Source organism: Triplophysa dalaica, chromosome 19 (assembly GCF_015846415.1).
Source record: "Triplophysa dalaica isolate WHDGS20190420 chromosome 19, ASM1584641v1, whole genome shotgun sequence".
NCBI classification, from domain to species: Eukaryota; Metazoa; Chordata; class Actinopteri; order Cypriniformes; family Nemacheilidae; genus Triplophysa; species Triplophysa dalaica.
Window position 1 is genome coordinate 15428935 of NC_079560.1, and position 18514 is coordinate 15447448.

At 37.2% G+C, this 18514-nt stretch overlaps 1 protein-coding gene across 1 annotated transcript; it reads right to left on the bottom strand.

Moving 5' to 3' along the window:
- Window positions 1-105: 105 nt before the first annotated feature.
- stc2b (stanniocalcin 2b) lies at window positions 106-18301 on the bottom strand. The gene is made up of 7 exons (XM_056731785.1): window positions 17973-18301; window positions 17461-17585; window positions 16979-17177; window positions 4326-4494; window positions 2647-2789; window positions 2084-2295; window positions 106-1830 (listed from the first exon to the last, which is right to left on the bottom strand). The coding sequence occupies exons 1-7, from the start codon at window positions 18111-18113 to the stop codon at window positions 1440-1442; spliced, it is 1380 nt and encodes a 459-aa protein (XP_056587763.1). The 5' UTR covers window positions 18114-18301; the 3' UTR covers window positions 106-1439.
- Between the last annotated feature and the right edge of the window lie 213 nt (window positions 18302-18514).

Below are 18514 nucleotides of genomic sequence, written 5' to 3' on the forward strand. Positions count from 1 at the left end.
AGAATTAAGAAGTAAAAAAATGTGAGAAGGAAGGTTTGGAGAAAAAAGGTGAAAAAATCTAAATGGTCCTAAAATGTATATCCTATAATAATTTATTCTCCTTACACTAAATATAAATGAGTTCCATATGTTCTGTTTGGTCTATACTGGTCAAGCCACTAGGTGGTGTAATAAACCTTGTTTTATCAGGAGTATATTGCTCATTTTTTTAAAGCTTGTTTTTTTGTCTTGAAACACATTTAATTCCCTCTGTATTAAAACTGAATGAAGCAAAAACGAATTTGTAACCACATAAAGAAGAAACCGTAAACAATTGTGTCTACTCCACAAACAAAGACCCGAAATAACTGAATATAAGGTTAATTTAATGTGGAAATCGTTTTAATGAATACACTGAATATTTTGTTAAAGATCCCAAGTAAAAAAACGTGAGAGTGGTTGATAAAATAACAGTTTAACAACAACAAATAAATAGCACAAGCATTTATGTAAATTGACGTAACAGCACTGTACAGTGGCTGTGATAAACCCGACTTCAAGATAAAAGTCCACAAGATAAATTTCATGCATAACTTTAGAGAAATTAATTTAAATAAAACAAATAAGTGGTATCTCAACACGATACATTTTGCAGAGGGGAGTGAATCTATGCAATGACCATTTTTATATATTACACAGCATATCAATATAGGCGCATGTTACAGAGATGAGGTAGGTCTGGATTCTGTTTTGAAGTGTTTCTGTGTTGGATTACACTTTATCAAGGAAGGCATAATCATGTATGAACCATGTTCAATTAAAAAGATGTGAGGTCTGATAATAAAAATGTAATGTCTAGGTAAAAGCAGCATTGTGGTTGACTGGTTTGTTTGCGCACCTTTGCTGCATAAGAGCTTATATCACCTGATGAGGACATTCATCAAATAAGTGAATCTTGTGAAACCTGGCAAGATTGGTCGTATTTTACCCCAAAATTGTATTTTGCTTAAATAAATCACCACAATGCAGAATAATGGCTTTATCGCTGTAATGTGAATCACCATTAAAATTATGGCAATTGACGATGGAAAATATTGATTTTGGGGTAAAAGGTGACCCAGACATTCGCCCAAATGTTTTTGTTGTTTCAGTGCTAACAAATACTGAGCGTGCGGAATGATGTTATCACAAATACTGTCTGCAGTCTTAGGAATGCACTTTGTCCACAATCTACAAAGGGTATAACTCCTCCCGTCAAATATTTGTTTGCACAAAATGATCTACAAACAAACAAAAAACGAATGTATCAATGACTAATGTCAGCTTAAAATGTAACTTCATAACCACGAAATACCCTGTCATTAAACACTGCAGCTTATATGTCCTTGAGTGAGGCAGAGATAGAGAATAGCTGTCACAAATAAGTATGTGTGGGCTGTTGAAGGCACTGAGCGGTCCCTTCACCTCCTTTTTGTGGCATTCAGAAATCTCTTTAGCTGTTTATTAGCATTAGAGATGTTGTGTTGGGCCTGAAGGCCTGAGGACAGATTGGGATGTTCATCTGCATCATCTGTGAGCGTCCACATCTTTTCCCCATCAGCCTCAGGACGTACCAGGGCCGGAGGCGGGAGGGAATTGGCGTTGGGTCCTGGCGGGGTCGGGATGTCCGGGGTGGTGGCAGGGGTGAGGGTGGAATTGGTCTGGTCCACTTCCTTTCCGAGGACACAGAGACTTAGACTCCCGCACAGAGCTCCCCAGTTCTGCTCGCACTGAGTTCGTATTCGACGGCTGATGGCGGCCCGCACCTCCTCGCCACAGCCCAGCAGGATATTCACCAACTCCACGTGAGGCCTTAATAAGGAAAATAATAAGCTTTATTCACGTTATTAGGAAATGCAGGATAATTTTTAACAAACAATGGCAGTACTCATTCAATTGTATGGACTCAAAACCAATGCATGTGAATGGGTACTGACGTTGTTCGGTTACAAACATTCTTTAAAATATCTTCTGTTGTGTTCTGAGTAAACGATTTTTAGGTGGTTAAACATATGACTAGACTCATAATAATGCGATGACTTGACGCGTGTCTTTTACTACTAACCCTCTGGGAAACAGGTCCTTAAAGTGGATCATCTCCACCATGACGTTGACGTTCTCTCTCACAGCCGAGCAAAGGTTGTGCTTGACGTAACATTCGCGCTGAAGCTGAAACACCATCTCTTTTACGGCCAGACACTTGCGGCTCACGCAGCTGAACTTGTGGCGCAGTCCGTGGGCCATGCACTTCAGCGCATCTTTGATAAAGGATTTTCCCTGCGGTGATTCATAAGCCATTTGTCAACCCGCAGCCGTTTCCACACACAATTAATGGTAAAACACTGATTTTAGCTCAAGTGTCTCATTAAATGGATTCAGTGTATAATGTGCACATTCCCAGCCCTTATTTAGGAGATGCTCAATGGATGCTAAATATTATTGAAGCCTTAATATCTCAAACATGTTACAGTAAATGTTACATTACTGTTAATTGATATGTAATAACAATCACAGTCGGTAATTACATATTAATTACATATAATTGTTAGTATGAGTGTGTACACAGTATTGAATTTGTTACATGTGAACTTATCACTCTGAAGTGCGGTTGATCGGCAAGAATCTAACCTGCGAGTCAAATTTGCCTGCGTTGTGGAGGAAGTTCATGCAGATGTCATGAAGTCCACGGATCTCGCAGGAGTTGTTGTTGAAGCACTCGAACATCCCGCAACCCACATCACCCGCGTTTAACAAGCACTGCTGAATTTCGGCTGGAGAACGAGGAGAGTTCAGTCATTTTACAGTGTATGACAGTTCAAAAGAACAAACAATATATTTATTTTTCAACTATTGTGTCGTACAACATATAACAATGTTTCTGATGATGGTTAAACTGCAGTACATAAAATCTGTGACTAACACACTGTTAATATATGAAGTAAATGAATGTTTATTATACTATTATACTGATAACATGTTTCTGTAAAATATAAAATGCATACTTTAAATGCAAAGTATGTTACTTTGAACAAAAGCGTTGACCAAAGCCTACTGAAAAACATTGTATTAAGTAGCCTCAAATTGACTATGGTCTCACCATTACCATAGTTTATCCATGTTATTTGTAGTAAAATATGGTAACACAATAGTAATCGATCTATGGTTACTGTAATTTTACTATAATAAAACCATGAGTATTTGTCATAAGCAGTGTTGGGTAAGTTACTCTGAAAAGTTAATTAATTACTAGTTACTCATTACATATTCAATAGTGTAATTAGATTACTGTCCAAATTACTCTGTCCAAAAAGTATTTAGTTACTCATTACTAATTACTTTCTATATCCTAAATCAACCTTGATTAGTTCAGTGATTCAAGGATAGACATGAAACGGCTTATTTAATTCATTCAAATAAATAATATTATTAACTGACCAAAGTATTACAAATGTGAGAATTATACATTAAAGCACAGATTTTAAAGTAAGACTTTGAATTTTGATGTCAATTACACTATTGCACACGCATATATTTCACAAATTATTTAGTTTAAGTACATCAAAAGTAACTGTAATTAAATTACAGAAGACATATGAGTAATCCCTTACTTTACTTTTTCAAGGGAAAAGTAATTCAAATACAGTAACTAATTACTTAGTAACTAGTTACACTCAACACTGGTCATAAGGGATCAACGCTGTGAATATATACCTTACACTGTTGGCAGATTTCTATTTGAAAGTTTCGAAATAATGGAAAAAAAATGATTGAATGATTCAACTTTACAAACAAAAAGTCTTTTAATTCAATTTCTAAATACAAAATACCAACATCATTGTGTTGAGCGTACCAGTAATGAAAAAAAAGTACAAATGAGGGGGGAAAGACAGATAAATCAGTTAAAAATGATAAGAAACAGAAAAAAAAACTTAAAAGAAAGAGGCTTACTCAAGTTAACTTGTGTTCAATACTCGAAACATCGTTCGTTATCTTTGGCGCGTAAAGTGTGACGTCATCGCTCCTTCGCCTATCTGTCTCATCTGTTCAGATTTTCCCTCCAGATTTAACAATTATTGCCTTTATTTCAAAATAATTTCCATTTTAACAAGCGTATTGATTAAGATCGAAAAGCTCTCATTCGCTTTGAGTTGCAAACAGTACCATCTGACTTATGTAAAAAAAGCTGTAGCCTCGGACACACTCCGTCATCTTTCTAAGTAGAAGTTAAACAACAAACCGTATTAAAGTTGTATAAAGCTGTAACAAAAGTCATTTGAACAGGTAGATGAATGCATGAGATAGTTTACCTGTGTTCTGCAGAGACAGTCTCCTCTTCTGGATGTTCATTGATCTCTCCAGCGAGCTGTCATGAGCGCTGCTCGACTCACTCGCGCCAGTTTGCCGCACCGCCAGTACAAATAAAAGCACATCTACGATAAACCGAGCACGCATTTCTGACGGTACTGATAACGCTGTCTACACCTGCGGATACCGTTTGTGCCGTGCGTCTGGATCACTTTCAGATGAGCGTCCACTGTGTGCGTTCATGCGGTGAAGAGAGAAGCGCAGTGAGAATGGGGGGCGATGGATGCTGCCTATATTTCCTCTAACTCTTGTCAGTTTGGATGAAGGAGGTGAGCAGGTGTTGACCAATCACAGTCACCGACACTACAGCAGCAGTGCGTCCATTCAAAGTCCACAGCGGCACGGATAGAGGAGACCGGGGCTAGTTGTCACACGTTACGTTCAATTTGGTCAATTGCTTTGTTTAATAAAACTTTGTGTTTATTACATTTAAAATGCGCATTTATTCTAAAATATCGTCTTCCTTTCATAAACACTGTATAAACAGCAGGATGTAATTGTGACAACATGCCCCACTGCTGTCTGGCAAGTACTGGTAAAAATGCCATATGATGGAGGGAGCGTACCCATCATGACTGTAAAGTACAACATACAAAGCTTTGTTTTGACTTTCTATGGGGTTTGTGTACTGTTTGGTCAACCCCCCCTCTGTAATTCGCACCCTGCTAGTCATATGATCGTACAGTACTCCAGCCTCCAGCTATCAGGTGGCGGTGGAAAAATGTCCCGTTAGGAATACACGTGGTCAATCTTTTACATGGACTAGGATTTACACGTCAAGACTCCAGACTCTATTAGTCAGTAATCTAACCCAACGCTTATCTAAACTAATCTGAGAACAGAAAAACAATCATGAACAACTTAAATTGCTTGGCCTCATTGTTGCACTGGGCCATAAACGACACAAATGATACATTCTATACACTCTAAAACTATATAGCACTATATTTGGTTCTTGGCTCGTAATCAAAGGGGAACCACTTTTAGTGATAGAACCATATTTTGGTGCTTCAGTGGTTCTTTTGGATGAATGAGGTGCTATTTAGAACCGCAGAAGAACCATGCAGGGGCTTAACAGGTTCTTTTTTCGGAAACGGTGCTATATGGCACCTCGATCAACCCAAAGAACCTCTTAAGAACGCCGGAAGAACCACTAAGGCACCAAGATATGGTTCTATATAGCACCAAAAGTTGTTCCTATATGAGCGAAGAACCACTTTTAGTGCTATATAGCACCATTTAGAGTGTAGGGTTTCAGTTTTAATTTCTAATGTCTTTTGTCGTGTTGTGACGCGTCCGGTGTGGACACTGTGTTAGTGTTTATTAGAATATACAACATAAAAGAGTGCACATAGAGAAAAATGCAAGGAAAAAATAAGAATAAAACATTACACTACTGTAAAGTCGATCAAGTAGATGATCTTAAAAGACAAGAAAAGTTCAAAAACTAAAGAATAATATGAACTGGTCATGCAACACAATACAGTACACGACTGCACAAATAACATTGACATTCAGGCATTTAGCAGATGCTTTTATCCTAGAGAAGATAAAGGAAACAATACTGTGAAGTGAATAGGAATGTAAAAAATATGATGTCCTCTGCACCTTTGGCCCAATTTGGTAAAAGTATATATAGCAGATTTTATTTATGTAATTAGTCATCTCTGAGTTGACAGGTAACAGGAAAAAATGGCTAAAAATACAAATTTGTTTACTTGACAATCAAAAATTTAAGGGTGTGCTTCAGTTAACTGGATACAGAATAGTGATATAAAGTGTGTGCTGTAATTATACTGTATGTTTACAGTAAGTAGTATAAAGCCCAGTAGATGAAGGATGCACAATGACATGTGCTCCTATTGATATGATCCTGAGATTCTGATTGGTGCGTCATCAGTCTTCCCACTGAATGTTTACTGATGGATAAATGTGTGATATTTGAGTTTACATCTTGATACTTAAGTTCATTATATTGTGTGTTTTCTGAATGAGAACATGGTCAAACCTTTGAAAATTGAGGCTGTTTTTGTGTGTGGTTTGTACACGTTGGTGTATTGTTCTGAGAATGTTTTTATAGTCGTCAGAAAATTGGGAATCGTTTCATGAATTGTGTGTTAGAAATGGAGAACGGTGTATTCTTGTCATACTAATTATTGAAATAAATATTCCAATATATATTTCATTACAAAAAAATCATATAGAATTTCAAAGAGAATTTTTGATGGTCCGTATAGCGGACCATCTGTTTACCAAGATCTATTTATTAATTCTGCTAAAGCATTGAAGAGACACGAGGTGAGAGGCAGTTGAATGCTTTCACTGGGGCCTCCTGCCAAACCAAACATATCCCCTTGGCATCCTTACATTAGTGCCGTCAATGGCCGCACTACATGCGCAACAGCTTTGGAAACGAGACCCCAGCTGAGGAGGAATGGCAAGCTTATTATGGGCTATATTTGGCATAGAAATGCACTTGTGAATGGGCTGGAATGATACTAATTGAAACCATATATGATTGATTTAAAACCGCTTATTTTAATGACATAATTAAGTGTTGAGGTTGATTGTTGCATCATCGCTGGGTGTGATAAACACAAGGAATAGCCCATAATTATCTGACAGTAAATGTAGAACTGGAAGGCAAAATTGCACGATTCCACACTGTTTACAACCCTGCTTAAACTGGATTTTATTTACTAAACATATACCAGAATAAAGCTTGTGTTCAAGGGGAATGTTTTCACAGATTTGATCTCCCGCGACCGGTGAATGATGGTTGTTTATGGATGCGGGGAACGCTGACTTTGAATAAATCAGGGTTGTTTAGAACATGCTGAATCGGTTCAGTTCACCATGTTTGCTCTTCATGTCGAAATGTACTCAGATTAACACATTAAGGATGATAATACACTCTGATGGCAGGTTTGCAATGTAAATAAAATGCATGATGGTTAGCGTCCATCCAAAGTCACAAACTGCTAACAGCACTTTGTTAAAAATCTTTGCCTTGTCCACAAAAGGTGTGTTTTGTTGCCAAATCTTGTACTTTTCAATTGGTCAAGATTTAAATATGATTTAAACAAAACCTAGACAGTTCATGTTTTTACTAAAGTTATTTATGTATTTTCTATGTTGGGAGAGTGGCTAGGTTGCGTGTTGCAACCAATGGCTCAGTCCAACCCCGTCCCTTTTGAAACACTACGGTGGCTGACACAGGCCTAAGATCTCGTCGCGTTTTCGCTTCTTTCACGAAAAGCTTTCTGTAGAGCAGTTTGTCTGTTTAGGGCTACTGTAGAAACAACATGGCGATTTCCAAGAAAGTGACCCGTGGTGCATGTAGATAGCTCATTCTTAAAACATAACACTTCATTATGTAAACTCTTTATACACATCTAAAGACCTCTTAATATAGTTGTGTTCTGTATATTATATAGAGAATGTGAAGCTGACGTCACACCCTATGTTGCAGGTTGCAGTGGTACCGCCATCTTGGGAGGATCATACTCCACTGCTATTATTGTTTTGATAGGTAGCGTTAATTATTTTGTTTAATATATTCCTGAACGACTATGCGTAATACTATTTCAGTTTTAACACGGCAAGACTGACCTTCCATAGTTACAGTATATTTCCTATAATCTAACAAGAAAAACAAAACACTGTATTAAACGCATTAGCAGCCATCCTCCCAGGATGACGCAACATTCAACGCGGCGTGACTTTGAAACAAGCTCTATTGCTTTTCTGTCAATAAATCCTTCTAAATATTACACATTGGACCTTTAAGTAGTTTTTACAAACATGCCATGAGACAAAACAAAAGCACTGATGTATTCAGAGGATACTGATGTATTTCTGTTGTATTTCAGTGCGAGCGTTGTACATTAAAGCACACGCCTGTGTGATTAATTTAGATTATTTTGGCAAGTTTATGAATTTTAATATATATCTGAAATAAAGTTACATCTTTTTTGTCTCCTTGTGAAAACACCACAAGATGAGTCAATGCTAAGCTATCAGAAGGTAATTTAGAGCAGTTAATGTCTTGAGTGTTTTTCACTGTGTGATTCCTTGCTGGCACGTGTTTAAGTTATTCGAAAAATGTAAATGTTTACTATATTTGCTATGGCTTTTGCTCTTGTGTTTATAAATTAGATACATGCTATCCTTTTGGCTAAAGCATGGAGAACAGCGATGTGTGTCTGAACAAGTATACAAACAACATTGACAAGAATGACCGATCAGAGACTGCTTTAAATGGAGAAGTTTCCTTGGATTTCCGTCCTCTGAATAATCTGAGGGGAAACATGGGTTTAAAGCCATGCATCGCTGAAGTCTACATTGGTTCTTGACGCAATGAGAAAATTACTGTTGATATGCAAACAAAGTATGAAACTTTCAAAAATGTCAAGAGATGTCAGAAGTTGTGTATGCGATATCAGTGAGCTTCTATAAAAGTTAGGCAGAGATGCTATTCAAATAAACACATGACCTCACTAGCAAACACATGAGGTTTTTGTGTCCCTTTAAGTGCACCAGAATAAAGGCCACTCTTGTCTGTAGGTCTGAGGTGTTTGGGATTCTTGAAATGTCTCTCTGATTAACTTTTCTTTCCCTGACTGAATTGTAGCACACAGGGATACCCATTGAATCCAGGTCCATTCTGGCTCCTCCGCATGAGTTACATACCAACGTTTAATACTTGGTTGAAACAAAACCACTGAGTATGAGTCAGACACTGTTGTTAATCAGTCATTCCTAAATGTAAGTAGCTTGATCTCATTTTTATTTGATATAATCGAGTAAAATCAAAAATATATTACTGCTATAAATGGTCTTTTTGATGAAATTAGTCTTAAAGGGACAGTTCACCCAAAAATGAAAAATCTGTCATCATTTACTCACCCTCAGATTGTTCCAAACCTGTATACCAATTTCTGTTCTGTTCTGCTGAACACAAATGAAGATATTTGGAAGAATGTCAGTAACCAAACAGATCTCATCCCCCATTGACTCCCTTAGTATTTATTTTACCTACTATGGCAGTATATGTCGGATGAGATTTGTGACTGACATTCCATATATCTTCCTTTGTTTGTGATAAGCAGAAGAAATACATTTATACAGATTTGAACTTGAGGGTGAGTAAAGGATGACAGAATTTTCATTTTTGGGTGGAACATCCCTTTAATAGAAAGTCGAATTGGAAACTTCTTAATAAAAGACTCTTTATGTGTTCACTGTTACAAAAGGTCAGGCAGTAGTCAGTATGAGAACAGATTTACACAACCGCCATAGTAAATATTTCAAACAGTGCCCATAAATTTATGGTTATTTTCATCACGCTTCTTAAAGCACTTCCGCTCATAAATCAGAATTGGGGATGTTAACTCCGACCTATTTCCATCCACCTAGAGAATGCATGCAAACGGCAGAAAAGGGTCAAATGAAACGCTAAATCCAGACCAATTAAAGGAACAGTTCACCCAAAAATAAATGAACAAAAATGTTGTTTGATTTACCAACGTTCATCAAAATATCTTCTTTTGTGTTTTGCAGAAGAAAGAAAATAATATTCCCTGTTTGGGCTTATTAGAAGAATATCATATATGACATGAGGGGCATGTTTGTCACCGTGTTTTAAAAATGACCCGCGTGTGACACCAGTCGACCAAGTGTAGGGGTTAAATGTCCATGCAATGCTTCTGCGTCAGGTGACTTTCTGGGGGAAGTCACGTCTACTTTCAGGAAGATCTGTTTATGCCTCCGTGTGCCCACGCACTGTTTGAAGAGGATTTACACAACCTGATAGCTTTAGCCTTGGTTAACCCTATTGTTGATCATAAAATGACCCCTGTCCCACAAACACGTTCTTACAAATACACGTACCCATGAACTCTGTGTTATGACCAGTGCAGCTGCGGCAAACACGTCGCTCACATATAGAAATAGCCTTTGAACAGCAATGCCTTCACATGTTTCCCAGGTGCAAACTCAGGGAACGTAAGTGTGACCCTTTGATTTGGTCACATTAAATACCATTTTAAATGTCTCTTTGTTGAACCAAATATTGGTCAGCCAGATATGCTGACAGCTTTGATTGTTGAAAAATGGTTAAAGAAAATGCTGGTAACACTTTACATTAAGGTACCCTTTATTAACCATTTACAAATGTGTTCGTTAATGATTAATAAGTAATTTATAAATGAATTATGAAGCAAGTATAACTGCATGAATAAAAAGAGTATTCTAACGAAATACCTGTCAAATGCTTTGCATTGTTTAAAAGTCTAATTTCAACTTAAACATTTTGATGGCAGGGCTAATATTCAAAGGTCATTTCTATGCTTTGACTTCAGCTTGTACATTCTTCAAACACTACAGCAAGGTACAACGATTATTATGTCAATGAACGTAAACATCATGTAATATGTTCCAGAAAGAGAAGCAGGTCAAGGCTGTGTGTGGGATTTGTGTGTTAACATGATGTTTTGCTTTCACAATGTATACCTTCATACATTGCAAACGAAAAATAATTCAATTTAAACCATATTATATAACAACATTATCTATAGAGACTGTTCGTATTTGTATTCATTGTATTTATTGGTACAGGACTGTACATGTTCTTTAACATCCAACTTTATTGACCAAATCACACAACCAATAGAGTTACACAATTGTTGACATCTACGGTGGAATGTCCCAAAGACTTTTCATAAAGCACAACTGGTAGAGCACAACATAACAATGACAAGTTCATGGATTAAATTGCAAGAGAAATACAAACTGAAAGAAAAATCTGAATAAGTAAGTAGCTTTGGATAAATCATCTGGCGTATGTTGAAGTGTTAACTAGATACCAATGCAATAAACAGTATTATCATGCGTCCTATTAACATGAATAATCTCAGTTAACAAAACTGGTAGCCTTGTCAACACCCCTATGTACAATATTAATATTGCCTAAGAAAATATGTTTCTAAAATTGTCTAAAATAGTTTGAATTGCTGTGAGATTGTGTTTGTTGTTGTGATTTGGTCTCCGTACATAAAACATTTACAGAATGATTTAAAACTATACTTTTCATTGAATATCCCTGTTGGTTTAGGTATGTTGGTTTGACCAGCTTAAACCCGCTATGGACCATCACATGTCCAGCTAAGGACCATCTTAAACCAGCACATGACCAGCTTAAACCAGCACAAACCTGCATCAAAACATACCAAACCAGCATATGCTGTTTTTTGCAACAGGGATACGTTTGTTTGAACAACAAATGCCAAACTCATATACTAGTCTAAGTTGGCTATGTATCCTGTATCGGGTACTTCTGGGATGACATATTTTGTAGGCAAAAACCAGAAGCGAGTTAGCATTTAGCACTTCCGGTTCCATGGTCCCAAAGTCAATGGGTTTTTGGTTAAATGTTTGAAATGAGGTGTGAGGTTAATCAAACCTCTGAACATTTTTATGTTTATTCTATGACAAAACACACTAGTTATAACCCGCTCGTGATTTTTGTGTTTTATCGTGTCCTAAAATGGGCGGTTGCTAACAAGTTGCTAAAAGCGACTATCCTTTGACGGGGACATTAGACGTCTTTTAATTCTCACAAAAAACTGCAACATGGACACAATCTCTAAAAATGTGGTTATATACAGTTTGAAAGCATTGTCGGAAGCTTGATGGTTGTGGTTGTGACGTTGTTATTGACCAACTGTAGTGTTCATAGCCTCATGTTTGCTTTTTACTTTCTTGCAAATGTATTTAGGCTTCAAAATAACAAATATTGTGTTTATTTGTAAAGATTATCTTGATCGGCAAAATGTGTGAATCCACTGGTCGAGGAGACCAGTGCGGGCTGGCCTAAAAAGATACGTCATCTCTGCACCCGTCTATTTGCAGAGTGTTCTGAAACGTACCAAAAGGGCATGACATCACTCAAGTCAGTTTGGAATCCAGTATTGAACAAACAGCAAGTTGCTTGGTTCAGCAGTGACCTAGAAGATATCTGAGATCTAATAAACACCAAAAAAACAAAGCATACTTAGATAAACTAAACTTGGCTGTGGATGTTTGTATGGCTCTTATGCTTTTTGTTGTCCTAATGTTTGACCCAATTGATTCCATTGTTTACCCAACTTGTAAGTCGCTTTGGATAAAAGCGTCTCCTATATGACTAAATGTAAATGTAGAAGATGTCAAATGCTGGTAAAAGTTTGCAGTGTGATGCTAAACACGACTGAACTTTGAGAACACCTGTAACGTGTTACTTATAGGCACCACTGGCAACAACCTACAAAAAAAAAAAACATAAATGCTAATGTCTTTCTATAAAAACGGCATTGTAAATGACCTTTCCTATTCAGCGAGACAATTCACTCTGGCTTTCTCAACATCTGGGCAGCAAAGTTTTGTATGCAGGGCTGATGTGAGTTATCCATTGTAATGAATCTCCTCCACATCGGGTGAGAAAATGCAAAGAGCAATTAAACTCAACAGATGCAGCAGGACGTCTTGAGGAATGGGGATTTCATTGTTGTGGCTTGAGCTCTGGAAAGCCAACTCGAGAGCGACCAGCAGCTGTGATTCGGGAGAAGCTGGGGGTGGACGGGCTGTTGGATTTCCTACACCCCCCCATACCCCCCCATCTGTACTCAGTAATTACTCTGGTGATTTATAATGTCCAGAAGACAAATGCAATGTCAGCTGAGACGTTCCCCCCAACCGATGCCCTGAACATACAATTTCACACTACATTACCAACCCTCTCCAAGGGCAGCGGGATTTAATTGCCGCATATTCCAGGCCAAAAGTGCTGTGTCACTTGTTTCCTCGCAGTGCACGTTTTCAACATTCGACAGCTTCTTTCGACACGTTAAGAGCTGCCGGGGGATGAAATGTGAGAACTTAATTCATCCGTGGAGTAATCTGCACATAATTCCTGGAATAACACAAGAACTGTGAACATAGATACATTTGCAGAATTCGCCCTTATGACCCTTTCATATGCTAAACTGTAACAAATCACACGTGTAAACCTGGTCTGTATCGATTTAATAATGTTTCGTGTTTAATTTTGTGGTCTGACATATGTTTTATTTGGTCTCTCAATATTTTACTCGATATGCATCTCAACATTTTTGATAAACACTAAAAAGTGATTTTATCTTGCCTCAGTTAAATATAATGCATGATTTGAATAGAACATTCTACATGTTTAATGCAACAACATTTAAAAATAAACACAGTAAAAAATAAATGAATTAAAACCGTAATTATTACATTTAAGTCGACCCAGGAAAAAAAATAGTGTACTGCAATACACCTTTTTTATTCACACTATGTACACTTCCATTATTTTTAAGTTTGTAGTTAATATATTAAAATATTGTCTTTAGTACTTTTTATTCTTGTGTCTCAAAATACCAGTTGAGTACAGTAGACTAGTTTTTGTATAATAAGTACAAAATTAGTGTGTGAAAATAGAGCACGTTAAATACATTTAAGTGTATTTTAGTGCACTTTTTCCACATGGAGAGTGACCACTTAGTACTTTTTATTAAATGAACACATATAGCCTAAATGCTATTTTTATTGTGACAATTCATGTTTTGCGCAACTCGTGCGATGTAAAAGGGAATGGTATTTGGAATTGATACTGATATTAATCTTAATCTCAATAATCGGTATTCATGATATTTTACTTAATTTTATATCTTCAGCGCAATCATCTTAATGATATATAGAAAACTAGGCATAGAATTAAGTGCTAAATAGAGTGCAACAAAAGAAATAAAATAGTAAGATTGACTTCATGAAACACATATAATTTAAAAAACATATGCAACACAAAAGGTGAACATTTTAAACAATATCTACATTTCTCATATAGGCTAATGAAAGTTAAAGGGGACTGGAGGACCACAGACAAAAAAAGACTAAACAAAGTTTACAGAAAGTCACTATTCTAGGTCTTCTGAGGCCACACAATATATTTTATTATTAAATTCATTATTGAACTTATTTGTGAGTAAAGAAACTTTTTTTAGAAACCTTCCTGTAGTATACGTTCTCAAACGTAGGAAAACCACTCCCCCTATTGGCATTGCTCTTTAATCACAAAAGAAAAAACTGTATTATTTTATACAAATCTAAAAATTCCACCAGAGCAAGCAGACAGCTCAATGCCATCTCTCAGTTCACACTGAGCCTTTCAAACCAGAGTCAGATCAGGTTACTATATATAGGGAGGAACTACAGCAAAGCATCTTAATAGGCATGATGAACGCTGGGTTCAGTCGCCCAGAAACATTGCCAAGATCAGAGCTGGAAACTCGAGCTTGCACCTGGACTATTGAACATTTTGTTATCATGAGCAGCAAACGTGTCGTGGACTTGGTGTGTAACAGACAGGTGGACATACACTGTGTGACATTGCCATGTGAAACCAGTTGCCTGTGGATGCCCCAGTGTCTGAAGTGTCTGAACACTTAAGCCATACAGAATATTCAAGCGACGAAACGATATCGAAATCTCACTGGCCGATAAAACCACGGTGTAATACGCAAAGAACATTATTCATTGTGATATTTTAAAAACAGAAGACTTGAAAACAAGTGCCATAGTGTTTAATAAACTATTATTAAATGTAAATATTATCCATGTCATATTCTCTCCTATTTTCTTCATCCTCTAATTATAACTGTTGCTTTGATGTATAAATGAAGTATAGTATGAGATAGGTCAAATGACCTAAAGGGGTCATATGACACGGCTAAAACGAATATTGTTTGTTCTTGATGTAATGCAATGTGTATACACGATTTAAGGTTAAAAACACTGTATTTTCAGTACTGTGCATGTTTGTATCTCCTCTTTGTCCCACTTCTCTAAAACGTGCAGATATTTTACAAAGCTCATCCCTCTTAAAATTGAGGTGTGCTATGATTGGCCAGGTAACCAGTGCTTAGTGATTGGTCGAATACTGCAAGCATGTGACGGAAATGTAACGCCTCTTACCATATTTGGAAAATCAGGATCCAAAGCAATTGTACTGACAGATACGTCCACCTTAAGGCTAAAATACACTACAAGACTTTTGCTCAGATTTTCAGTCTGGACTTGATGTCTAGTTTAAAGTCTTGTAGTGTATTCCAGCCATTACTTGCATATACATTTGGGCGATCTTAGTCAACTCATGCCACCAACTGACGTGGATTTGTGCGGGTGTGGTTACACGAGGCGTTTCAGGCAGGTCTGGGTGAGCATTTTCTTTTTAGAAAGAATGCATTTTTTGCAATTGTACGTGTCTAATACATGCATGGGCAATTTATGACACACCAAAGACACAGAAAAAAAACATATTCGTGTCAAATGACCTCTTTAACATTGCAATTATGTGCAAATTAACCATGTCATGAAATGTCCTTTTTTCTTTATTCTCTAATTATAGCTGTTGCTTTGAGGTGTGAAGTATTGTAAGAAATAGGTCAAATGACCTAAAAAAAAGATGTCTTAGGCTTGTCGCACAACTTGAGGCAGGGTAATTCCTGACAGAATTTTCTTTTTTTCGGCGTAGTTCCCCTTTAATTCATGAATTACCATCAGCTGCACAACATGTGAATCTGAATTCATTCGGATGGAAGAACCTATCACCTATACACATGCACCTCAACAAACAGCCAATGTCACAAGACACGAGACTGCAGCTCTTTAGCAACCTGTCCGGTGTCTGTCGAGCATCTGACTGTACTGAACATTCCCAGCAGAGAGGTGCTGAAAGATAGAAACAAGCTGCAGCGGTCGACCTTTGTCCTGGACCGGGACATGACACCTCTCCTGAGGCTCTTCCATTACCAAAAATTCCTCCTCTGGAAATTCATGCCACAAGGATGCCGGAGATTCGAATGGAGTCCAGGGGTCACAAAGCTTTTACCCCCAAATGGTTTCAATCATGTAACACTGTGTCCGCGTAGTACAGAACACGGTGTACTTTTGAGGGTACTCGCTGCAGTTTATATCCAGATGGAATCGCAAAAATTCTGGTAGAGGATTACCTCTTAAAAATGTCACAGAAGCAATTACGGGCCAAGTCATTAGCTGGTGTCTTTCCCACAACAGATGACAATAATTGAACAGTAATGATGCAACAAACTTAGATGTTTTTTTTACAAAGTTACATTTATTGTACAAATGTTTCTGTGAATTCCAAAAAAACACAAAAAAAGAACAAATCAGAAGCATTTCTTCAATCCAGCTGTGTAAGAAGGGTCATGTCGTTGATTTATTATAAATACAAATGATCTACTTCATGTTTTTAATTATTATGACAAATTGTAGATATCATTTCATTGTACTGAGGTTTTCATTAATCATTGGAGTCCCTCTAAAATTGTTGTATCGAATAAAACCCATTCTGTATTTTATGGTGCTCATTTGAAATGTAAAATTCAGAAAAGATACACAAAGTAATATCTTGGTTTCATTTCCTGATCAATGACACATTTATTGTCCAATAGATGGTTGAATGATTTACAGGTTCGACTCATTTCCTTGTGACTTACAAATATCCTTTAGCATAAAGTCATTGTATTTTTGTGGCAGTGTTGCTGGCGGCTTCCTGCGGCTCTGCTTCAGTGGTTGAATTCGACGGCCCGTCCTCTTTGTTCTCGCCTTCTAGAAAGTCATGAATGGCTTTCTCAATGTGAGGTCTGAAGATATGGTTCAGTTTAGGGTCCACCACCTGAGTAATGATCCGGTCCACACCTGACTCCATCATCCCTGACCTGTGGAAATAAACACAAGTCTTTCTTTGACACTAAATAGTTGATAGGTATGTAACGATTTACGAAGTCTACCAATATTCTGATGAAACTATGATTTTCGTAAAACTATCACGTCGCAAAACAACGTCCGTTTATTTATTAGAGAAGCCAATTTAAACGTTTAATTTTGTTTAGGAGTATGTTTCGGTGAATTCTCAAGCATTAAACGCAATATGCAATGCAAAAGACCGAAACATACAGTATAACACAACACAAACGTCGCAGTATCTGAAATGATACTTACTGAACTACGCTCTGTCTCAGCACGTTCCTCACTTGGTTCTTGTTGATGGACGGATTCCATTCTTGAGTGGTGAGATGATTGGACACAAAGTTGTCCACCTTCTGTCTCAGATTCTGATACGCAGGCTGTAAAGAGATACATTTAGATATTAATAAAAAAGAGAGAAATGGATGGGTGGATGCATGTAGGCAGATAGAGAAAAATTGGATGAAGAAAAATGAACCAGACAGACAGATGCTGTAAAACCTTAAAACTTTTGCCTAGGTATCAAACTTGTTAAATCAGCTTACAATCAAGTATTAAGGGCAAGATCGAACATGCAAATGGTGACTACACTTTTACTATAACAGAAGCTAGTTACTCTTCTTAAGGGTGTGTTTTGAACATCTTATTCTACTGTCGAATGACCTGTAAATATGCAACGTGAACAGTGTGGCCAATATAAGCACACAGAGAAAAAACTCCGCAAATAAGTAAATGCAAATTGTGAAGTGACGTAACGTTGCTTTCACCTTCGTGTCGACGTCTGCCAGACAATCTCTTCTGAACTCATCAAACAGGCCTCTGTTCTTCAGATGCTCCACTATGAGCGAGATGAGCTGCGGGTCTCCGGGAGGAAGACTGCTCAAACTACTGCTGCCTTCTGCCATCATTTATTACAACAATTTAATCACGTAAGTTACATTTACTCAAACCGCTGACTTCAAACGGCCCTGTCAGCCTTAACGTTAAGTAACGTCGAGATTATTATATTAGACGTTCGAGGCTTCAAATGATAGATCAATTATTTCTAACGTGACAACCACAATATGAAAACAAAAGCTCTTGCGCGACTTCTTCTGTGTTTCTGTGCCTGGATGCGAACAGGCAGATATACCGCCACCAGCCGGACGTAACGAGAACTGCCACTCAATGTCACAACAAAAGTGTTTGTTTCGTATTATAATCAATAAGCAATAGAATATTCAACAAAAATTATGTCATTAAAAAGATGCAAAAATCATAAGTAGATAAATAAATGAAGCAATAGATAAAAACTGGTAAGAGATTACTT

What these genes read in the sequence shown, in the direction of transcription:
- stc2b (XM_056731785.1), bottom strand. Translation starts at nt 18,113, where the DNA reads ATGATGGCAGAAGGCAGCAGTAGTTTGAGCAGTCTTCCTCCCGGAGAC. An exon ending in ACTGTCTCTGCAGAACACAG is followed by an intron (nt 2,790 to 4,325) that starts GTAAACTATCTC and finishes CTCGTTCTCCAG; the next exon opens with CCGAAATTCAGCAGTGCTTG. An exon ending in CAGGCAAATTTGACTCGCAG is followed by an intron (nt 2,296 to 2,646) that starts GTTAGATTCTTG and finishes GAATCACCGCAG; the next exon opens with GGAAAATCCTTTATCAAAGA.